This window comes from Trichechus manatus, unplaced genomic scaffold, assembly GCF_000243295.1.
Source record: "Trichechus manatus latirostris isolate Lorelei unplaced genomic scaffold, TriManLat1.0 scaffold00025, whole genome shotgun sequence".
Lineage (NCBI taxonomy): Eukaryota > Metazoa > Chordata > Mammalia > Sirenia > Trichechidae > Trichechus > Trichechus manatus.
Window position 1 is genome coordinate 20,125,051 of NW_004443961.1, and position 25,041 is coordinate 20,150,091.

Genomic DNA, 25,041 nt, shown 5'->3' on the forward strand with positions numbered 1-25,041 from the left:
CACCAGTTGCTCTCCTATTTCTTATTAACCTTACAGGAAAATAATAGGCTTCACACAATATAAATTAATTTGTATAAAATCCACAGCTTTGGTGAAGCACATTGTGCAAAGTTTATGTTTTCAAAATACAATATGTGAGAAACACATACAGTGGTGTGTCTAGAGTCTTTGAGGGATATGCGATTATCTCATGTCACGGTTGTCAAATACTAGGTATTTTCCCGCTGGAATGCTTCCTCTGTTGTATTTAGTGAAGCTAAATCCTCAAGCTTGTCCTTTCTTATGTCACACTGGAATGCTGGACTTCACATTTTCTTCTTCTGGATAGGAAAGACTCTGAGGACATCTCTTCTTTCTGAGTACAGATGACTGTAGGTAAAATACATACCTAACATGGAGAAGTAAGTGATAAAAGTAAGTAAGGTTGATTAGCCATTTCCCTAGAAAGATTCAAAGTTTTAAAATATAGTCAGAGTGCTGCCTGGATTCCAGGGACAAGACACCGAGGGAGACTCCCAGCTAGAACGCTGAACATGTCTTCACTGAAGACTCTTCAGATTTTCTGCAGAGAGGGAAGTAAAGCAAACTCTTCTACCTTTTTTTTTTTTTTTTTTAATGTAATGTAAGGAACTTTCTTTGGGGTAGCTCTCTCCACCACTTCTAAAGTTTCATTTTTATCTTCTTTCTATACATGTTGTTCTGGTATGTTTGGTATCTATTAGCTCTTAGAGATAAACGTCTTCTTGGAGATTTCTGAGAGAGCTGGGGAACTATAATAATGGAAGTCTTCCTAATTTTCTGGTAAAAAAATTAAATTAATTGACTAAATTTTCTCAATTGTAAGTTTTTGTTCCATGAATTTTTTCTTGAGCCTTTAGCACGTACTTCCATTTGCTTGCTAAGTAAGTCCAAGTGGACTAGAAACAAAATAGATGTAAGTGAAAAGACCAGAAATTCCCAAGCATACTTAGTTTGATATCTAGGTTTTGTTTGTAGATAGATACCTGTGTCCATGGTTATTTCTATATTTCATACATCATGCAGTTACATCTTCTGCTAGTAAAATTGATCTCCTGATGCACTACAAAAAGCATTATATTTTCCAGGTGCTTTACTAACAAAATCTAGTTGATAGTATCAGGTTTCTTCTTTGGTCTCTCACATGTTCACAGACCTATCCATTAAGGTAGACGGCAGCACAAACCAAAGAGCACCAGAAGGAAGCAAAAACAAATCAAAACAGACCAAAAAAAAAAAAAAAAAAATCACTTACCTATAAATAGCATCATGAGATATATTTTCAGCACATATGGGAAATAGATGGATAAATCAAAGGGCAGCTTGGTGGAGTAAGTACCAGATGATTCAAAATAAGGCAGCGACTGATAGATGGCAAACGCTGTATTTAAAAAAAAAAAAAAGTCTTCTCCATAACTTGTTACGAGATACCTGCCTGAGTCTCCGTAGCTGAAGGATATTTTGAGTTTGGTAATGACAGTTTTGCGGCAAATGCTGAATCCTTTAGCTAAAGCTACAGTTTGATATGGAAATCTGCTGAATGACTAAATTAGCAAGGCTGTTATAGCAATGTGGCTTGCTGAATATTTGTCCGTCTTGTACTTTATTATGCCTACATAGAAATAGCATACAGTTTCTTAAAATGGTATCTCAAAAAACACCTGTCCCCTTAGCTACAAATAGGGGTAATGGACAAATGAATTTGGAAAATGCTGCACATAGTATTTTCTTCTTGGAGTTTCATAACACACATCAGCATAGCAGAGATTCTGAGAAGTTCTGCAGCAAAGAAACCCAGCAGTTCCTCCGTTTAACTGACCTTGGAATTTCTACTTCCTCCCCACTCCAGTAGTACTTAGAAATTCTAATGAACACTGGGAGAAATGCCAGCCTTAATTATTTTGAGGGAGGAAGCTTGTGTCAGAGAAAAAGAGATGGAGGTTCTATGGAAGTTTATCTCATGTATAGATTTGTGATAACACTTCATGAAATGATAACAGACTAAGGTTATATAAGACGTTGCCATTAGAATAAGCTGGGCAAAGGAATACTACACTATTTTTGCAACTTCCTGTGAGTCTAAAATTATTTCAAAATTAAAAGTTTCAAAAAAAAGAGAGATGGAGGAAAAATCCACAGTGAGCCTCCTGACTATCGCTCATTACCTCCTGTCTGCCCCCAGGTGTCCACAGGTGTTGGAGTCAGACAGTGCAGAGGTACAAGCAGTATCAGTGCAAGATTCACCAGGGACACCAAGGCATGCCATCTATGAGTTCCATTGGCTGTACCTAAGTCTCTAGCATTTCATCAGTACAATTAGTGGATTTTTTTATATGAACTTGGTTTTTGTCTTATATTTATCAGATGGGAAATTATAGTTATTGAAAGAAATTACAGTTATCAAAAGTTGAGTAAGTTTTCCTAACTGCATGTTTTTATACTTAGGAAGATTTGAGAGATATATATATATTTCTAAACCAACTGCCACTGAGTCAGTTCCAACTCATGTTCACACCATGTGTTTCAGAGTAGAACTGTGCTCCTTAGGGTTTTATAAGTGGATCACTAGGCCTTTCTTCCGAGGCACCTTTGGATGGATTCAAACCACCAGCCTTTTGGTTAGTAGTTGAGTGCTTAACCATTTGTGTATAAAGATAAAAGTATAGTCACCCATCTTGCACCACCCAGAATTAATCATTATTGACATTTTATCATATATACTTCCAGAATTTTTTCTGCATATATCTTACTTTTTAATGGCATGAATAAGTTTATGAATCTAAATTTAATAAAAGAATATGGGTTGTATGTCAAACATATAGGAACATGGCTTTTCTAGAAAAGAGAGGCTTGAAATTATGGAATAACAAGAAAAGAAAAGTTCCCTATCCATTTATTTATTCATCCCTCATTTTTAGGAAGGGATTAGTCATCTTTCTACCTCATTCCTTTATATATTCCTTATAATATTTTTCATAGGATATAACAAAGGAATGTACTTAATAAATGTTTCAGTGAGTGAGGGATTTCATTCTCAAATAACTAGGCCATTAGTTTTTTATGGATTTCAAGATTTTTCTCTAGAATCTCTTGGTATAGTCTATTCTAAAATTTAATAATCCTTCCTTTTGAAAATAACATAAAAATTCTATCTAATATGATTTACAATAATTTAAGCTCCTTTTGTCTAGTCTTCAGTAGACAGGAAACGGGGTTATAATTTATATACTGGCCTTCACATGCTTTACGATTATTGCCAACATCACCAATCATGTTATGTTAAATCTTGTTCCTTATGTTTTTCCTTAGCTACCTTAACATAACTTTCTTAATTTCTTCATGCCTTCAGTTTCAAAAACTTTAATCATGTCTATTTCAGAAACCTCTCTACCAGCCTGCCAAATCCATTACAGAAGGGAGGAAGTATTTCCCAAATATCCTCAAGCTCTTTGCAATTATCTGATTTTTAAGATTTAGGTTGAAACTTAGGCTAAAGAATTAGTCTGCTTCATATTTTATTCAATAATTCATTCAATGTTTATGGAGCATGCATACTAGGTGCATGAGAGAAAGCAAGGAAGCAAAGAAACAAAGACAACCTCATAACTTCATGGAGCATAAAGGCCGGTCAGGAAAATGGACATTATTCAAAGAATCATACAAATGTCAAATTAGAACTGAGATAGGTCCTGTAAAAGAGAGATTCACGATGCCATACTAGGGGGAATTGACTTAGCTGAGGAAGTCAGTGATTGCTTCCCTGAGAAAGTAATGACTGATGTAAAGTTAGAGAGTAGGATGCACAGTAGATGCTAAGTGGGAAGAGTATTTGAGCAGAGAGAACGGAATTCCTCTGCATTAAAGTAAAAACCATAGAATCAATAAATGTTAAATCCCCTTTCGGTGAGTACACAGACTCAGAGAGGTTAAATGATTTACCCAAAACCCAAAATTGAGTTAATGGAGTTAAGGACCAGGACTCAGAGGTCCTCATTCCTTGTCCAGTATTTTGTCTGTTGTACAGGGCTGCTTCCCCCTCTAACTTTGCGGCTTGATGCTTTGCGTCTTTGCCTCAAGGGAAATATGCCAGGAAAGATACATTGAGTGAGATAAACAATAGCAAAAATAGAAATTTAATCATCAAAAAAATCTAGTGAACCATTATAACTAGATTGCATTTGTCAGTAAGCAGTAAAGCAAGTTACTCTTTTCCTACCTTCAGCGAGAACACACAGAGGATAAATCGGCATCCATAGTGTTTGGCTGAGCCACGTCAAGTTAGCATAGGAGATTCCTATGACTGATAACATGCTATAGGTGTACCTGAAAGGAGACAAGGCGCTCATAAACATCATTTGCTGCTGATTTCTGGGAAATAACAGGGAAAGAAAATACTTTTCTATAATTAAATACATGAATAAAACTGAAAAGTGTGTAGATCACATACTTTATTTCCTGTAATTTAAGCAGGAAAAGAGGTGAAAAATGGAGGGACAATGTGAGTCTAACATGTCTTATGGAATGGATCATGGATAATCATGGAGGTGAACAAAACCAGAATGTACCGTATCCCCAGGAAATTATGGTCACAAGTTTTCTTGATTAGTGACTTCAGTTTCATTGAGAAGTCAATCCCATTTCATACAGCAAGCAGCTAGTTTTTTAAGATTGGCATACTTGTAAATACCTAGGGAATGAATTTCACAAACAAAACTGTGATGTTCAAACCCTTATTTGGCATCCCTCTGCTTATGTAATTGTCCATCTCATGTGATCAATTAAAGAACTAGCCTCGGGAGCTGGTTTCCCGACACAGTGGGCAGTTTTAAACATACCTTCATGATTTAGTAATAGATGAAATAGTCTACATCTTTTTATTTCTTTGAATAGGCTAGGGATTCTCAAGCTTGATCATACATCAGAATCATCTAGGGGATTGGGAAAGCACAAATTGCTGGTCCCCATCCATACAGTTTCTGATTCAGTGGGTCTCAGGTAGAGTCTGAGAATTTGCATTTGTAACAAGTTCCAGGTGATGATGATGCTATTGATCCAGCGAACACACTTTGAGAACCACTGGAATAGGCAACACAAAAACAATCAAAAAAAGACCTTGAAAACATGAATGGAGAAAAGTAAATCTTCCTCTCACTCCAGGACCCTAATTCCACTCCTCAAAGACAATGAGCTATACCTGTTTATTACGTAGTATTTCAGAAATACTTATGCATATCTATATGTATAGATTATATATATGCACACAGTCCCCTTTTTCACATAAACATAGCATACTATCCATGCTGTCTTACACCTTGTTTTTTGTTTGTTTAATAATCTTAGAAGATTATTCCACAGTGATACATACATTTGCCTCATACTATGTAGCCGCTAAAAAGGACTCCTCTACATGGAAATATGTCATAATTCATTTGAATGGGACTCCACTGCTGAACATTATTTCCAATCTTTTGCTATTACAAGCAGTTCTAAGTGGATATCCTTGAACATATTTCTTTGTGCACATGTATAATTATGTATTTCTATCTGTAAAATAAATTCCTAGGGTAGTATTGATTGATCAAAGGGAATGTCCATCTAAAGTTTTGATAAATATTTCAGGATTTTCCTTCAGAATATTTTGCTCCACCTTGCACTCCTACCAACAGTTCAAGCCCTCACCCACGTGGCATGTTATCAGACTTTCTGATCTTTACCCATCTAAGATGAAGTACCTAAAGACAGAAGATTGGCATGACATTTATGCTTCTACAAAGGGAATCATAAAGCTTCCCCCTCAGAAATTCTGTCTTTATGGAGCAAAACAGATGATGATTCTTCAGTGGCCTTAGGAAATGTTTCTCAGATTGAGAGCCCTCAAAAAACAGCATGTAAATGAAGGTAGTCAGACAGGACTCTACAACAGGCAGCATAAAGAGGGTGCCCCCTTCTGAAATCCACCATGATAATAACAGGGAGACATCATTTACAAAGGGGGTGGAGATATCCCAAGATGAAATCTTTAGGAAATATCAAGTTATATATCAAGGCTTAAAGTACCTGGAATCCTGTGAAACTACTTTCTGTTCATGGTTCCTGCTTGTACCCTCTTTTTCTGAAAACTGAAAAAGGGACTCTCATATTAGATAATGGTGGGGATTACCATGATCATGTTTGTATATAGAGAATTGTAAAACCAGGAAATATGAATGTGTGGAGATTGAGGACAAAAAAAAAGTTCAGTAATCATGGGAAACTAGAAAGCAAACACAGGCTGCTGAGCTACTAGGGGTGGCCAGAAGCAAAAAACAAAACAAAACAAAACAAAAAAACGCTAGTCAGAAGTTTTGGGCTATAAACCCAGGAAGAAAGGGAAGAGTTTGGGGATGAGGAGAAGGGTGTCATTAAGTTCGCTTTCAGATGTTAGAACACTTTTCACTTAGGATACTGAACTTGATGGAGGATTCAGTTAGGAAGATAATAATATTCACTCAAGGATTAAGGGCAAAAATGTGCACTGGCTGTCCTGGAAGAAAAACACAATTTCTGAAGTACAATACATCTGACAGGATTAATCAGCACTTATTATTATTAAGTGTAATTAAGTGCTGATTAATTCTGTACATACGTATTCCACATCAGGGCTTAAAAGTTCTTTTCCTACATTATCTCATTTCTTTTACTACATTATCTCATTTAGTCCTTTTTAAAAAAAACATTCTAGGGTAGGTTGGGAAGATAATCCTACCCCTATTTTACAGAGGAAGAAAATTGAGTTTCAAAAGGTTAGCTGTCCAGCAAGTCCACTCCTAAGTATATACCCAAGAAAACTGAAAACATATGTCCATACAGAAGCTTACACACAGATGTTCATAGCAGCATTGTCCATAATAGCCAAAAAGTAGAAACAACCCTAATTTCCATCAATGGATGAATGGATAAACAAAATATGGTATATCCACACAATAGAATATCATTCAACCATAAAAACGAATGAAGTACAGATACATGCTATAACATGGATGGACCTTGAAAACATTTAAGTGAAAGAAGACACAAAAGGCCATGTTTATGATTTATGTGAAATGTAAACATCCAGAATAGGCAAATTCATAGAGTCAGAAAGTAGATTAGTGGTTGTCATGGGCTGGGGGAGGCAGGAATGGAGGATGACTGCTAATGAGTATAAAGTTTCTTCTGGAGATGATGAAACTTTTCTAAAATTAGACAGTGGAGATGGTTGCACAACTCTGTGAACATACTAGAAATGATGAATTACATACTTTAAAAAAATGAATTTTATGGCAGATGAATTATATTTCTATAAATCTGTTCTATAAAAAAATGGTTAGGAGATTTTGCCAAGGTCATATAGCAAGTAAGTAGTGGAGATAGGATTCATCCTAAGGTCTTCTACCTCCACATTCAAATGTCTTTCCATGACACTGTGCTACCACTCTCAATTTGCAAATAGTACCATAAAGTAGTATTGTTCTCCAGTGAGTCTCTTAAGCTTATATGAGACTGAATAGACACTGAGTGAGGCATTCCCAAGAACAGTAACTCAGAAAGCCCCAATCCCAAGAATAGGGGCCAGTGTCATGAACAGGAAATCATGGGCTACAAAAGTCCATGAAGTTTGCCCCAAGTCTACAAAGCTATCAATTAAAGGTGAAAAGTAACTAAGTTATATAAACAAAGAATTATAGTCACTTTAATTCAAGAAAATATTCTAATTCACTCTAGGGCTCAACCCATTATTTAGACATATTTTAATCCAGCTAAGTGACTGGCAATGTAATAAATACAGAATTTACATAACCTCAGCTAAAGCTCTAGGGCTCTTTTGTTACCTATATACATCCACATCTTCCAAGTGGGAGGGCAAGTTCTCATTTGTGAAAACTAAAAAGTGAGCCACTGAGCAAAGGGGACTGTTTTACAAAACGGATGGTCTCCTGAAAAAGTTTTAGAGCTAGAAGGAAAACTGAAGACTATCAAGGGCAAGAGTTCTTCACCTGAGGTCCAGGAGTTCCCAGGGGGTCCATGAAGGACTGCAGTTAGTCATTTGAACCCACTGGAATTATATACAAAATTATTTGTAGAAGTGCATTTTTTTGAGAGCCCCTACATTTACATTTAAAGAATTTTTGAATTCGCAGAAACCAACTTTGCACACTCTGAATATGAAATAATGAAAGTCCTCCCTTTCTTATTAAAGTAACACGTACTAAAGCAATTGTGTGGAATGCCTTTCATTAGCAAACAGCTGTCAGGTTTATTCCAAGTTGGTGTTATGCCAAGCCTTCTGCTGGAATCCTGAATGCACTGATTTGCTCTTGTAAAATCATGGTAGGTTTTCATTATCTTTGATATGCCCATTATGGAAAGCACTAAAAATACATTTCCATATCAAGATAAAATAATTTGAAAAGGGGTTATGTTTTTCTGTCTCATTCAGAACAACCAAATGCAAGCAGTTAGTACTGGTTTCATTGTAGAAAGCAATTTGGCTTTATTTCAAGAGATTTTTTCGATTTCTTACCTAACCATATCCAATAGATTCCAAAAGATGAATAAAACCCACACCACATATTTCTCTTGGACTTCTTCTTGACTGGTGATGACCACAAAGAGGATGATTATTCTCTCCGTGAGCTGAGAGAGAAACAACAAAGGCAAGAGTTATGATAATCTGTTAGGCCAGGAAGGTGATTCTCTAATTTTAAATACTAAAGATTCTTTCAAAAGTCTACTGTAACTGGAAATACGTATACTGAACTGTTAACAATGATTAGCTCTGAGGGAGTAAAGTCGTGGGTGAATTTCATTTCCTCCTTTTTGTATTTTCCAAATTATATACAGTAATTGAAAAGATAACATATTTTATCAGAATCAGGATATTTCCCTTCTTGCCACACACGTACATGTGTTTCTATTCACTTCAGCAAGCTTCTGTCGAGTGTGCACTATATACCAGATAGCAACAAAACAAAAAACCAAACCAGTTGCCACTGATTCAGTTCCAGCTCATGGTGACTGCTTATCTTTCAGGGTAGGACTTGCTCCATCAGGCTTTCAATGGTTGTGATCTCTGTGAAGTAGATCACCTGGTCTTTCTTCCGAGGCACCTCTGGGTGGATTCAGACTGCCAATCTTTTAGTTAGTAGCCTAGTGCATAACCATTTGGGCCACCCAGGTTTGCTATATTAGATGCTAAAAAACAAAAAGCCAAACTCAAGTCAAGTAGATTCTGACTCATAGCAACCCAACAGGACAGAGTAGAACTGCCCCATAGGGTTTCCAAGGAGCAGCTGGTGCATTTGAACTGCTGACCTTTCGGTTAGCAGCCATAGCCCTTCCAACCACTGCGCCACCAGGGCTGCTTACTAGATGCTAAGATATACATAAAAATTAAAACATGGTCCTTGCCCCAGAGAGGAGCCTTGGTGGTGCAGTGGTTAAAGCAATCAGCTTCTTGTCTGCTTCCATAAAGATTTACAGCCTTGGAAACCATACAGAGTTGGAATTGACTCAACGGCATTGGTGGTTGTTTGTTGCTGCCCCAGGCAGGGTAGCAGTGGCAGAAGGAGAATGTGGAGCAATAACTATAACGCTGTGTGAATAATGCTCATTTAAAGTGCTTTGTATGGCAGCACAGGTGAGGGCAATACTTCCTGCCCAGGAAAAGGAAGGAGAGAGATTTATAAAGACAGGCAACTTTGAGTTGGATCTTGAAGAATGGATACGGGTTTGTCGGGCTGACTGGAGAGAAGAAAGGGCAAAGAGGCAACATGAGATGTGAAAACACATGGGGTCTGGGGAGTTATGAGAACTCCTGGTGTGCTAGAGGGAGGGTACGCAGAAGGGAATAATAGATGAAACAAAGTGTTTGGGGCTGGGTTGTGAAGGATTTCAAACAGCAGGCTGAGAAATTTCAACTTCATCCTATAGAAAAGCTATCATAATTTTTTGTTTTGTTTTGTTTTTGAATGCAGGGGAGTAATATAATCCTAACCCCCACAAACAACTAGCAGAAAATGAAAAGAATTCACACACTTATGGCTTAGCTCCAACTACTGGCCTCAGAAAAATACATTCCTCTTTCCCAATCTGAAGTTCCTTCTTATGTTTTATTAATATCCCCTGTACGTTCTGCATTTTTGTTTTTACTTGTTAAACATTTTAGTTTGCTCGCAATGGTCAAAAGAATATACTTGAGATTGAAGGAGCATATTAGTGATAAAGGAAAGGGGAAATTGTTTTATAGTTTTCAATAGCTGTCTTTATTTTTAAAGAGATTCAAAGAGAGAAAACACTTGGATAATCTATGACTTAGAATCATAGACTTAGTTCTGGAGAATCATCTCGTGCAGAGAAATCCAAGATTTGCCAACAGTGGGCCACGTGATCAAAAATCCAATGTATAAGCTATATCAGTGTGTTTATGTGGTGAGTCAGTAGTGAGGGTCCTTGCTTGGCTAAGGGGAATTAGATATGATTCAAACCTTAGTCAATCTGTGCAAGCTGACACAGCTGCTTTTCCTCCGTCAGCCTTTCTTTATCATGCCCTAGTTTCTTGATTTAATGTTGGTGGAGTTAATCTTTAAGAGTTCATATTTATACAATGAATTATACTGAACTTCAATTATAATTGCTGAGTGATCCAGGCTTGCTGTCATGACACCTGGCAGCCTTTGGATACAAGATCTTAGCAGCAAACAAATACTTAGGCACCATGTAATCTTTCATTGGATCAATGCCTGCTAATTAGGAAAACCTTTTAGTTTTTGCTAAATATCTCAAGATATGTTATATGTAGATATATATGTATATACATATATTCATATATACATACATGAATATGTGCACCACATACAGACGTCTAATTATGTGGCTGACTTCTGAAAAAACTTAGATACTTGTTGATAAGATGGTAGAGTTTTGTTGTATCTGTAGGGTCCTCTCCAGATATAACATTTTGACATTCACCCAACTCCACCTTCTTCCAAAAGGGAATTTGAGAACCAGAGAAGTTAAGTGGCTTGCCCAAGCTAGTGGCACACTAAAAACATACAAACCCAAGTCTCCTGGTTTCCTGAGTTGTAAGCTATCCATGATGTCAGGCTGCCCTTTCAATGATGAGGACAGAGAAGGAAATCTCGTAAAGGAGAGAGGCTGGAGCTGGACAATGAAACTCATCCATTTGAAAATCATCACACGGGCATTTGTGGCATGTTAGTGATAGAATCCCAATTGCATAGAAATCAGCTATCAATGTGCCAATAAAAATACAAGACGCATACACACATGTGGGTATGTGCCGGCTCCCCCATATATAACACCAGTCTAATTAACAAATTATCTGATGGTTATTTAACTCTAACTTGATCGTTCAATGGCAGCACAACAGGGAATTTGGGTGGAGATATTCTTAAATTAAGGAATACCAATATTTATTGGTTACTTTGTGCCAGGTGCCAAACATGCATCATCTCATTTAATCTCCATAACAATCCTAAGAAGTAGGTGCTATTATTATCATCTGCATTTTACAACAGACATTGAATTTTACAAAGTGGAAGTGACTTGCCTACAGGTCTGGAATCAATTCTCAACATTCTGATTCTACTTCCTTTACTCTTAACCATTAGGCTAAGACTTTCTGAACTTTTTTATTCTATGGGCTACCCCAGTGCCTAATATCCAGGTTATATTTTGTTCTTTACGAAAGCCTCCCTCAAAAATTAAACCTTCAAACAAGAACCTCCTTGATTTTCTAAACCAACATGAAAACAACTCTGAGGAAAAGAAAAGACCTTTTAGATTTATTGATTTTCTTTACATATCATAATTTAAGCAGTTACTTTACTTGGAACTTAACACTTAGAAGAACTTAGCACTCTGCCATTTTTAACAAATCCTATGAGAATGTGATTACTAACGAATAGTCTTGTAATGTTTAGTGCAACTCTAACAGGTAGAATAAAATGTACAGTACAAACCCTATAACTTAGGCCAAGTTAAATACAGTGGTGATGTGGTCTTCTCAAAAGTATGGTAAGTATAAAATAAAAATGCTTTATGTTTTTATGTTCCATTTGGGAATCCTAACCTCCAGGCTAAGCAATGACTAAAACTATGTTGTTCTTTTATAAATTGCAGCTAGCACTTTATTTACAAGCTGTTAAAGGGATAAAACGATACTTCAACTGTAGGGAGAATTCTAAAATCTTAAAAATATATTAGTTTTTGCCTCAAAGACTATTATTTTACCAAAATGATAACCCAAACTATTCCAATCCTGTGAACTTTTGTTGAAGACTTCAGAAACATACCTTATACATTCCGAAACCACCAGTTACTTTCTTCAATAAGACAAAAGCATTTAAAATATTCTATTTTCATGTTTTGTTTAGTTTTTCATACATTCAATAGATAACTAATTAAGTTCATTGTTTTGGGTCCTGGGGGATACAGCAGTGAACAAGATCAAGCCCCTGTCCTCATGGTGTTTATATTCTGCTTGGTAATACAGATAGTAATCAAATGTAGCATAATAGTTGAGAAATCAGGAGCCAGACAGCCTAAATCCAAACTTTTCTTCCACCATTCACACCTATGTGACCTTGTATAATTTACTTAACCTTTGTGTTAAGCAATTACAATGGGGATAAAAATTAATATCTATTACTATATAATATTATATAGAATAAGGTTATTGTGAAAATTAAATGAGTTAATGCATGTAAAGAACTTAGAAAAGTGTTAGACTCATGGTAAGCACTAAGTAAATGTAAGCTATTCTTACTAAGAAAATAAATACATAAATATGTTAATGTAATAATTAGTATATTGACAGGATTTTTCTCTATTTAAATAAGACCATCAGTGAATCAAAGAAAAAATCAATCTCAGCATCTTTAAGATTATACTATGAATATAGCTTTATAATTATCACACTGAGGAATTCCAGGTCAAGTCCAAAGAAAAAAAAAGAAGAAGAAAAATCTAAAATCTTTCCTAGAGAATGGATTTTGTATGTAACTTATTCCCGGGAGACTTTACATTTTGAGAATCTTACAGCTCAACACTATCTTTTGCGCAGTTTTATCTCTAAACAATCTAAACCTCTTCCCAACTCAAAATTGGATTAAAAAAATCTATGTAATTTTATGGAAAATCAGAGTATTACCTAATCTAGCAATACAAATGGCATCTGCTTATCAGCTAAAAAGAAATTAGGGTGAAACCTGGCTGTTTTCCTTAAAAAGTTTAAGACACTTATCCTTTGGAATTTCTTTCACATTTGTGACTTTGAGATCTTTGGAATCATGATTGGCAAGCTGATCCCTGCTTGCCCATATCAGAGGTGAACTTTGTAAATGTAGAAATGGTTCATGCAATCTGGGCTCACAAATGGAATTTCTGTGGGCACAATAATTTTTTATAACAATTCCTAAGTGTTTTGATTAATAGATTTTGAAAGTTGTGTTTATTGTGATGGAGAGGGAAGGATGCGGAATTTATCCATTTTAATTCAGTTATAAACAAAGTCTTTGCATTTCCCAAAAGGTAATGGAGTAACCTGTATTGTGCTTGGGTTTTTTACAGTGCATATCAGTCTAATGTCATGATACAAAGGTTAGGTTTTTGGATATCTCCCCCCCCCCCCAGAGTTGAAACATCCTAAAATTATATCAATAAAAACCTCTCTCTTGGGCTTCCACACAAGTGAAGTCTGAAAAAAAAAACTCTTCAAAATCAGTATTTCAGAGTTTGTAGTACTTCTGCTCTATAAAAGCCAAGTTGTTTTTATTAAATCTACTGAAATCAACCCCCTTTCCCCATTCAGCATTTTTTACTGAACTAATATGCAAACTCATTTGGGAAAAAGGGGTTGGGAAGGAGAGATGCCTAGTTTTCATTTATAGTATTAACATTTCTTAAAATAATTATATGCTTTTGGACCTTCTTACCTTTCTGTTTTAAAAATTAAAAATATCAAAGTTACTACATTTCCTTATATGATTTCAATTGGCATGTAATTATTCTCAAGAATAGAAAATATGTATGTAACTATGTACAGTATTTATTATATTTTTGTCCTTTTCCCCTAATTATATATATATAAAATAATAAAATATGTACTTGTATGTTATATGATTTTGTCTTATTTACGATTTATTTCCTTTAGCAATTTTAGAAATTCATAATGACTTTTCTCTGCCAAAATAAAGATATATGTACAAAACTTCTAAAAATGCACAGAACAACAACAAAAAATAACAGAAAACAAACACACCCCCTATACACACATCACCACCACTTGATACATGTGATAACAATTGCTCAACTAGCTGATCTGTTCCTTGAAATTGATATTCTGGACGACCAGTTCCCAAAAAGAGAATTCACTTGTGGCTTAGAACCTCTCACAGGTAATGTCAAAATAACATCACAATTGTGCAGACATGGTTTTCTGCATGCTGGAAAGCAGCTGGACGCTGTGCATTTTTGGTATGCAGTCAGCTATGACTACCCTGTAAGTAGCTTAGCCTCTATCTTAACCACAATTTCTTCATCTAAAAATGAGGAAACAGGAAAACCAAGAATGATTACACAAACTTAGAGTTTTGTTTATCTGTTTTAAAGCAGCAAGCTCGAAATAACCTCCTGATGAGGGAATTCTAATTGTCTGCACAACTCTAGTAGAGAAAAGGGGAGAAAATGAAACTTTGAACATGATGATAAGTGTTTTTGAAGCTTTCTCCAACACCATTCCACTCTGAAAACCATGGAAAACATGAGAAGTGAATAAAAGAAACAACAAACAGATAAAATCTGAAATGTAAGAGATAAAAAAAGATGGTGTGCAAAGCAACCACAACAAAAACTGACACTAATCACTCCAGGATGAGAATGGGAATTCACTCTCCTCATTTGGTGGTCCCTTACTTAGCCCTCCCAACAACCAGAGTCTTAAAAAATCATTTGAGCCACATTTACGACAGACTTTGCAACCTTTTAACTAAAAGTGTGAATGTATATCGGCCCTTATTTTTAGTTACCAAACTAGGATACAGTTCCTTGATTATAATAATCATATTTCTATAAGGTGTTACAGTTTTAATTAATAGGGATTAAGATCACACTTATATATCCCGGAATTTCTGCAACTCCAATAAATCAGATTCTAAGTAGTATAATACTTTGTACTGTTAGGCAAGCCCTGATAATGTTAGAAAACATAAAAAACACTCAACAAAAATTTTCTGAGCATATTCAAGGTGCTCGGTCAAATTTCTTTCTTACAAAGTTACCCATTCTGTTTCTCACTGGGTACCTTCTCATTTTAGTTATAACTAAATATAATAACTAAAATGACACTAGTCTTGATTTTGAAAATGCTGTTCTGCTATGAAACTAACATTAGCCAACTTAGCCTCATGATCATTGGTACATTTGAGTTTGAATTTGATTATACTCCAAACAAAACAATTTCATATGATAGAATACAACTTTCATTTAACCTAGGTTGTTAATTATGTTCTCCAAGACTGGCATTGTGGGATGCTATATTTCGATACTATACATATTTTAAAGTACAGCAGGCCTGTTAAACAAGTAATAAATGCCAATAAATCTTGTTTCCAAATAATATGCTTCTTCTGGGACAGATCTGTATCCCTTTTTATTTTGTAAGGAAAGAAGTTTAAGGGAATTCCATCTAGGTTTTAGCTAGCTAACTGACTTCTCTGCTATTAGTAGTTCATAATCTGAATATTGTCCTTATTTTAATTTTATGTTTGATATTTCAACACTTAAAATGTCTTCATCGTAATGAATATTATTTCTCAAAATTGACTGAATGGTATACAAAAACAACTTTTACTTAATAAATAAAATTTAAAATCTCCCCTAAATTTGTAATACAGAGTTTCTTAACAGGCTCCTTAGGATTATATTGCTATTTACATCTTTAAAACTTTCATAGTATTTTATGGAAATTTTAATACAGGGATTTATACTATTCCATTTAACAATAATTTAAGGTGAGACTAGGGGAACCCCTGAAACTATGCCCCACCCCCCATGACCAGACGCTCTGTTAATCCAGAAATGAAACCATTCCGGAAGCCCACTCTTCAGACAAAGATTACACAGGGCTATAAAACAAAAAATAATACACGTGAGGAATGTGCTTCTCAGTTCAATCAGATATACAAGACCAAATAGGCAGCTCCTGTCCAAAAGCAGGATGAGAAGGCAGGAAGGGACAGGAATGGGATGAATGGACACAGAGAACCAGGGTGGAAAGGGGGAGGGCGATGTCACATTGTGGGGACTGCAACCAATGTCACAAAACAATATGTGTATAAATTGTTGAATGAGAAATTAACTTGAGCTGTAAACTTTCACCTAAGGCACAATAATAATAATAATAATAAAAAGTAAGGCATATGTTTATGTTCTAAGCACTTCGCTCAGTGCTGGCAATACAAGCAGTCCTCAGGTTACGAAGTTGGAACAGGTGCATACGATTCTTATTTTGCCTTACTTTAGTGCAAGAAGGAGCCCTGGTGACGGAGTGGCTAAGAGTTTGGCTGCTAACCAAAAAGGTCGGCAGTTCAAATCCACCAGCCGCTCCTTGGAAACCCTATGGGGCAGTTCTACTCCGTCCTGTAGGGTTGCTATGAGTCGGTACTGGTATCGACCTGATGGCAATGGGTTTGGGTTTGGTTTCTGGTTAACTCTTTCAAAGAATTAATTCTTCTTATTAATTACTTAAGGCAATGGTTGACTTTCACTGTCATAAAGTCAAGGGAGGCAGTAAATAGAGAAAAGATAAATTATAGACTATTTATTAATAATATGATTAAAGCCTACCTGCAGAAACCTGGGGAGAAGACGGTCTGATTCAATGCCAACATAAATGTGCAGCAACTCCAGGAGGGACATGGACTGGCAAAACTGCATCACAAGTCCAATAGCATAAAAAGTGTCAACCACTGAATCTGTACCCAGTAAAAATACAGATATAATAAGTAAAAGACCCATAGAAAATTAAATCCCAGCCCAAATCTATGTAGCACTTTGCAATAAAATTGAGATTATTTACTTCCTTTCTCATTGAATATGTCACAGATTGTCCAAACAAGCTACTCAATGATTAAGAATGCAATGCAACTGAAGAATGCACTTCATACTGTCCTACATTTTAATCGCTTCTCCTCCAAAAAGAAGTAAAAACTTGAGAAAGAAAGCTTCATGGCTAAAGCTATAGTATTTATTCTCCATATATGAGATTATAAAGCAATCCCTGCACAAAAAGTAACCAGCTAGAATTTACACCACATCAAGAGTACATCGGTTGGGTGTGAGCTTATTAAAGAGTGGCTGTGAAGCTGCCGTGCTCACAACTTTTTCCATTGAAAAGAAAATGGCAGAGATGAGAAGACCATTATTTTAAAGAGGCTTTGTGGAAATGACAGTGATGGTACGGTGATGTCCAATAACATAACATCATATGTGTATGTAGCATTTGTGTCCTCTACATACTTGGTTAGGGTTTTTGTTTATTTATTTAATTTTTGTTAGATTTAAACAGTAGAACTTGGGCCTCTCTGCTCAGTACTTTTGGAGTCTACATTGCAGGGGGCCTAAATGAAATATTGCATTTAAAGAGAGCTGAAGTAGGAGGGAAACAACTGGAAGGACACATTTGTTTTTAAATTTTAAAATGAAATCCTACCATATTAGGGAAGATTTCGCTGTTTCTACTGCCGGGCAAACATTCACATGATGCTAATTTACAAAGTGCAGACTAAGGGTTTTTCTCCTCAGCAGCTCTATAAGGCAACACTATTATTATCATCTCATTTCACAGAGGATGTCTGAGGCAGACAGTCCGTGCTCTTATCCTGCCCTTGTTATAACATGCTCTTATCCTGCCTTTGTTATAGCCCTGCCCTTGCTATAACACAGAATTATCAATTACACAGCTCTGTGAAGGAGGAAGGTAGTGAGTGTTACTTGTGCTTGTTGTTAGGTACAGTCCAGTCGGTTCCAACTCATAGCAACCCTATGTACAACAGAACAAAACACTGCTTGGTCCTGTGCCATCCTCATAATTTTTGTCATGCTTGAGCCCATTGTTGCAGTCACTCATCTCACTGAGGGCCTTCCTCTTTTTCATTGACCCTGTACTTTACCAAGCATGACGTCCTTCTCCAGGGACTGATCCCTCCTGATAACATGTCCAAAGTATGTGAGACGCAGTCACGCCATCAATGCTTCTAAGAAGCATTCTGGCTGCACTTCTTCCAAGACAGATTTGTTCATTCTTCTGGCAGTCCGTGGTATATTCAATATTTTTCACCAACACCATAATTCAAAGGCATCAATTCTTCTTCAGTCTTCCTTATTCACTGTCCAACTTATGCATGCATATGAGGCGAGTGAAAACACCATGGCTTGGGTCAGGCACACTTTACTTCTTTAAAGAGGTCTTTTGCAGCAAATTTGCCCAGAGCAACACATCGTTTGATTTCTTGATTGCTGTTTGCATGGGCGTTGATTATGGATCCAAGTAAAATGAAATCCTTGACAACTTCAATCTTTTTTCCATTTATCATGATGTTGCTTATTGGTACAGTTGTGAGGATTTTTGTTCCCTTTATGTTGAGCTTCACCACACTGAAGGGCTGTAGTCTTTGATCTTCATAAGTAAGTGCTTCAAGTCCTCTTCACTTTCAGCAAGCAAGTTTGTGTCATCTGCATATCACAGGTTGTTAATGAGTCTTCCTCCAATCCTGTTGCCTCATTCTTCTTCGTACAGTCCAGCTTCTCAGACTATTTGCTCAGCACACAGATTGAATAAGAATGGTGAAAGGATACAACCCTGGCGCACACCTTTCCTGATTTTAAACCAAACAGTATCCCCTTGTTCTGTTCAAACGACTGCCTCTTGGTCTATGTACAGGTTCATCATGAGCACAATTAAGTGTTCTGGAATTCCCATTCTTTGAAATGTTATCCATAATTTGTTATGATCCACCCAGTTGAATGCCTTTACATAGTCAATAAAACACAGGTAAACATCTTTCTGGTAGTCTCTGCATTTGGCGAAAATCCATCTGACATGGACATCAGCAATGACATCCCTGGTTCCACATCCTCTCCTGAATCCAGCTTAAACTTCTGGCAGTTCCCTGTCAATGTACAGCTGCAACTGCTTTTGAATGATCTTCAGCAAAATTTTAGTTGTCTGTGATATTAATGATATTGTTTGATAATTTCCGCATTCTATTGGATCACCTTTCTTTGGTATGGGCACAAATATAGATTTCTTCCAGCTGGTTGGCCAGGTAGCTGTCTTCCAAATTTCTTGGCATAGACGGGTGAGCACTTGCAACCCTGCATCTGTTTGTTGAAACATCTCAATTGGTATTCCGTCAATTCCTGGAGGCTTGTTTTTCACTAATGCCTTCAGTGCAGCTTGGAATTCTTCCTTCATAACCATCGGTTCTTGATCATACGCTACCTCCTGAAATGGCTGAGCATCGAGCAATTCTTTTTGGCCCAGTGACTCTGCGTATTCCCTCCATCTTCTATTGATGCTTCCTGTATCGTTTAATATTTTCCTCGTAGAATCCTTCAATATTGCAACTCGAGGCGTGAATGTTTTCTTCAGTTCTTTCAGCTTGAGAAATGCCAAGCATGTTCTTCCCTTTTGGTTTTCTAACTCCAGGTCTTTGCACATGTCATTATAATACTTTACTATGTCTTCTCAAGTCGCCCTTTGAAATCTTCTGTTCAGCTCTTTTACTTCACATTTCTTCCTTCTGCTTTAGTTATTCTACGTTCCGAAACAAGTTTCAGAGTCTCTTCTGACATCCATTTTGATTTTTTCTTTCTTTCCTATCACTTCAATGACCTCTTGCTTTCTTCATGTATGATGACCTTGATGTCACCACACAACTCAACTGGTCTTCAGTCATTAGTGTTCAATTCATCAAATCTATTCTTGAGATGGTCTCTAAATTCAGGTGGAATATACTCAAGGTCATACTTTAGCTCTCGTGGATTTGTTCTAAGTTCCTTCAACTTCAACTTGAACTTGCATATGAGCAATTGATGGTCCGTTCTGCATTTGGCCCCTGGCCTTGTTCTGACTGATGATATTGAGCTTTTCCGTCTCTTTCCACAGATGGAGTTGGCTTGATTTCTGTATATTTCATCTGGCAAGGTCCACGTGTATAGTCACCATTTATGTTGTTGAAAAAAGGTATTTGCGATAAGAAGTCATTGGTCTTGCAAAATTCTCTTCATGCAACATCCAGCATCATTTCTATTACAAAGGACATATTTTCCAACTACCATTCCTTCTTGTTTCCAACTTCCACTTTCCAATCTCCAGTAATTATCAATGCATCTTGATTGCCTGTTTGATCAACTTCAGACTACAGAATTTGGTAAAAATCTTCTATGTCTTCATCTTTGGCCTTAGTGGTTGGTGTGTAAACTTGAATAATAGTCATATTAACTGGTCTTCCTTGTAGGCATGTGGATATTATCCTATCGCTGACAGCATTGTACTTCAGGATAGATCTTGGAATGTTCTTTCTGACAATGAATGTGACACCATTCCGCTTCAGTTTGTCATTCCCAGCACAGTAGATCATATGATTATCTGATTCAAAATGGCCAATACCAGTCCATTTCAGCTCGCTAATGTCTAGCATATCAATCTTTATGTGTTCCATTTCATTTTTCATGATTTCCAATTTTCCTAGATTCAAACTTCATACATTCCACGTTCCTATTGTTAATGGATATTTGCAGCTGTTTCTTCTCATTTTGAGTTGTGCCACATTAGCAAATGAAGGTCCCAAAAGCTTGACTCCATCCATGTCATTAAGGTCCACTCTGCTTTGAGGAAGCAGCTCTTTCCCAGTTGTACTTTGAGTGCCTTCCAACCTGAAGGGCTCATCTTCCAGCTATATCAGTCAGTGTTCCACTGCTATTCATAAGGTTTTCACTGGCTAATTTTTTCAGAAGTAGACCGCCAGGTCCTTCTTCCTAGTCTGTCTTAGTCTGGAAGGTCAGCTGAAACCTGTCCACCATGGGTGACTCTGCTGGTATTTGAAATACCGGTGGCATAGCTTCCAGTATCACAGCAATACGCAAGCCACCTCAGTATGATAAACTGACAGACAAGTGGAGAGTGAGTGTTGCTAGTTCATGTTATTAGGTTGTTGTTGAGCTACTTAATTTATACATTGATTCAGGAATTGTACTGAACCCTCGCTTAGTTGACTTCAGACTGCCTTCCATGGGTTGTGTTTCTTTATCAGTAGATTCTATAATTATAAATATAATTATAATTCTACATATATTATATAATATATATCCTATAATTATAATTATAATGGCAGTGTAATGAAGAAATACACTGCTGACTAAGGCAACTTTTCCCTTTGGAAAGGCCACGGTATCCCTGGCAATGTTGGGTTCATGAAGCATTGAGGCAACATCAGAAAGAGTCTGTGGTTTGTGACTCGTGTTGCAAATGACCTATAATCTCCTCACACAGCCACGGTTTACTTCCAAGGCCTAGAAAGGATGATTTTTTTTCTAAAAATATGAAGGAAGTTTTCCCATTTTGTGTTTCCCAGCCTCTGTTTTCCTCTGCTAAAGATACCCAATGCTGAACGCTCCTTTGTGAAATTCAAGCCTTCAGTTATATCTTTGGAGGTTCTTAACAAATACAAGAATTTATCTGTAGATTTTCAGTAAAGGAAAGCAACATAAAATAGTTCATGGGACCCCAGAAGTAAATTACTTCCTTTATAATATAGAAGTCTGAAGTGATGAGCACAGCATAACTTTTCCCAGAAATATTCTACACATTTGTTTTTAGCTGAAAACAGCAGTTACTCAAATTGTCAAGTCACTCAACAGTTGTAAACCGTGATGACACATATCCATGTGGGGTGGAACGTGAGAGAATGTTACTTTGACAGTCATTTCGTGATTCATTTTTTTTTAAATTGAAATGCTATCTAAAAACCAGTGTCTTTATTTTTTAGGAAACTGGAGGAAGTTTATGACTTAATGATTAATGTGTATACTAATACATTAATGCCCAGAAATAGTCCCATATAGGTGACTAGTCATCTCCAAAGTGTGTCATTTTCTTAATAGCACATGACTTCTCAAGAGGAGCAAATAAGCCCCGGGAAATGTGAATTCTGTCGTTCACTTATTAGTGATCTCCAATTATCTGAAACCTGGGGAATAAAAAGCACTGAGAGAATTTGGTTAATTCCCAATTTCTGTGCACAAAATGTTATTTACAGATTTCCTCAAAACACATCAACTCTGGTAAAGTTTGGACCAAAAAGGAATAGCGAAAGGGTACCATCCAAAGGCCAGGCATGTGTTTTCAGGGTAAATTGCCTAGACGGGGGAAGCCAAGTCACTTTCCCTTATTCTACTTCCTCCCTCTCCAAAAAGGTTTTCTTTTTTGCAACAACCAATAAATATAGTCAGTGAAAAAATATAAATTTTAGAGGACTGAAGGATATTGGGTGAGGAATATAGAAATTAAACAAAAAGTTAATATAAGCAGGACTAGGTGAAAACAATGATTAAAAGTTTAAAATCTAAAATTCGAGTTTTACCTTTTCCAAATGAAAAAAATCTGGCTGTCATATTTGTAAAGATCCATGAGTGGCCACAGAACTGGATTAAATAATAGACGAAAAGACAGGCATTCTTCCTATACCTATAAATACAGGAAAACACCATTAAACACTTCCTTTGTAATGATCCTTTCCACATTATACTGCCTATATGTTTAACAGCCTACTATTCTACTACCAAAGAGACCTGGTCGCGGAGTGGTTAAGCACCTGGCTGCTAACCCAAAGGTCTGCAGTTCGAACCTACCAGCCACTTTGCGGGAGAAAGATGTGGCAATCTGCTTCCATAAAGATCACAGCCTTGGAAACCCTACGGGGCAGTTCTACTCAGTCCTACAGGGTCACTATGAGTCAGAATCGACTCCAAGGCAATGGCTTTATTCCATTATCAGAGTCTTTTACTTTGTTACCCCTAAACGCACTTCAGATTTTGAAGGAACTCCATAGTACACACTGTCTGATAAAGTGACTATCTTGCATTTGCTTAAAGCCAAGTATGGCTCTACTTCAAAATCAACTTTCATCTTTGATGAAGTTCTAACCTTGCTGTTCACCAAGGGTTACAAAGCAATTATTGCAAAGATGGCTTTGAATATTTTAGGGGAAAAAAATAACATGGATGAAAAAGGGTTGATGTGGTCAGGATGTGTTCCAGAAGCTCAGCCTACTAAGTGCAGAACCTGAGACATAACAGGTTTGTAGTAACAAGAGGGGAGCAGTAACGGCAGCAATCCTAAATGGTAGATAAGTGAAAAAGCAGACATACCTGACTTTCGAATGCATGATGTGATTGAGGTCCGTATCTTGTCCCTGCCTACTATTATGTTTTGAGGGCAGATAGAAAGTTTCCTTAGTGAGGCACATATGGAAAGCAGTTCAGTCACTCAGAAGGCCAGAAAGGGGAAGTCAAGCCGGGTTTAAAAATGTGTTGTGGGTTGCTGCCAGGATGACTAAGAGAAGATTGACAGATACCCTGTTTGAGGGAGTTAGCCCTGCCAGTGTGAGACAACTCAGCCAAGGTTTTCTCCTTGGTGGAGATGTGCAGCTTCTGAGAAACAGGGCAAATAAACTGAGAAGAGATACAATTTGGCTGTGTGGTTTCAATCGGGCCCCTACTAGCTGTCATGAACTCCTAAGGGGTGGAGAGGTACATCAGAATCAAAACCTAGGATATTAGTTAAATATAAGGATTCCCAGACTCTACCCCTATACCACTGAGCCGGTTTCTTTGGAACTGGGCCTGGAATCTATAAGTGCGATAGGTGTTTCTGCAGTAAAAAAAAAAAACAAAAAAAACAAAAACCCGTTGCCGTCGAGTCGATTCCGACTCATAAGGACCCCTATATGGCAGAGTAGAACTGCCCCACAGGGTTTCCAGGGAGCGGTTGGTGGATTCGAACTGCTGACCTTTTGGTTAGCAGCCCAGCTCTTAACTACTGCACCACCAGGGCGCCATTAAAAAAAAAAAAAAAAAAACCGTCGTTGTGGAGTAGATTTCCACACCTAAAAGCTACCTTGCAACACAGCGCCCCAGAGAGTCAAATGAAGGGCTCCCAGTCGAGGGATGGAGGGGGAGCTGGACTGGGGACTGGCATAGGACGTACAACGGGGAAGGAGTGGTCATACAGCCTGTCTCTCCCATTGCCTCACGTGTAAAACGGGGAAAATAACAGTGCCTTCCTCCTAAGGTGGTCGAGAGGGTTAAATTAGTTGATATCTGGCAAGCGCTCAAGGGCCTGAGTGCTGCAGGGCTGCTGGGGTACCCGGCGGGTGTCCGCCCGCGAATGGGGACACTCCTGCCCCGGGGCTCCCTCCCGTCCCCTCTCCCTGGCCTCAGCCAGTCGCCCTACCTGGACTGCAGCCAGGTCTGGGGCAGCGCCATTGCCGCGGGGCTGCCGCCGCCGCCACCTCCACACCGTCGGGGAAGGAGCGCCGCAGGGAGGCGGGAGCAGTCCCCGGGACCCCGCCTCGCCCGCGCGTCCTCCCGCGGGGCCCTGGCCCCGCGCTGACTGGGAGCGGAGGGGCGGAGCCTCTCCTCACTCAGCAAGTTGCCAAAAAAAAAAAAAAAAAAAAAGCCGGCGGTCATGCCAGAGGGCTGGCTGCGTGAGGTGGCCCAGACGCTGCACATGGCCAGGAAGCTGTCAGCATTCCTGTCCGGTTGACGGAGCTCTCCTTATAGGACTCCTAATCTTTACTCGGAAACCCTGGTGGTGTAGTGGTTAAGTGCTGGCTGCTAACTAAAAGGTCGGTGTGTTCAAATCCACCAGGGGCCACTTGGAAGCTCTATGGGGCAGTTCTATTCTGTCCTATTGGGTCG

At 37.7% G+C, this 25,041-nt stretch overlaps 1 protein-coding gene across 4 annotated transcripts in view; it reads right to left on the reverse strand.

Annotated features, from left to right (window-relative positions):
- HACD4 (3-hydroxyacyl-CoA dehydratase 4) overlaps positions 1-24,745 on the reverse strand; it is a 28,507-nt gene extending 3,762 nt beyond the window's left edge. The window contains exons 1-7 of one of the 4 annotated variants that reach the window (XM_004373519.2): positions 24,575-24,731; positions 22,704-22,807; positions 16,906-17,033; positions 8,561-8,673; positions 4,235-4,341; positions 1,274-1,399; positions 65-388 (exon numbers count right to left, since the gene is read on the reverse strand). In XM_004373519.2, the coding sequence (XP_004373576.1) occupies positions 306-388; positions 1,274-1,399; positions 4,235-4,341; positions 8,561-8,673; positions 16,906-17,033; positions 22,704-22,807; positions 24,575-24,606 (693 nt within the window). In that variant the 5' untranslated portion in view covers positions 24,607-24,731 and the 3' untranslated portion in view covers positions 65-305. Of the gene's footprint in view, positions 1-64; positions 389-1,273; positions 1,400-4,234; positions 4,342-8,560; positions 8,674-16,905; positions 17,034-22,703; positions 22,808-23,490; positions 23,905-24,574 lie in introns of those variants that run through there. The other 3 variants (XM_023728643.1, XM_023728644.1, XM_023728642.1) reach the window with 3 other exon arrangements.
- Between the last annotated feature and the right edge of the window lie 296 nt (positions 24,746-25,041).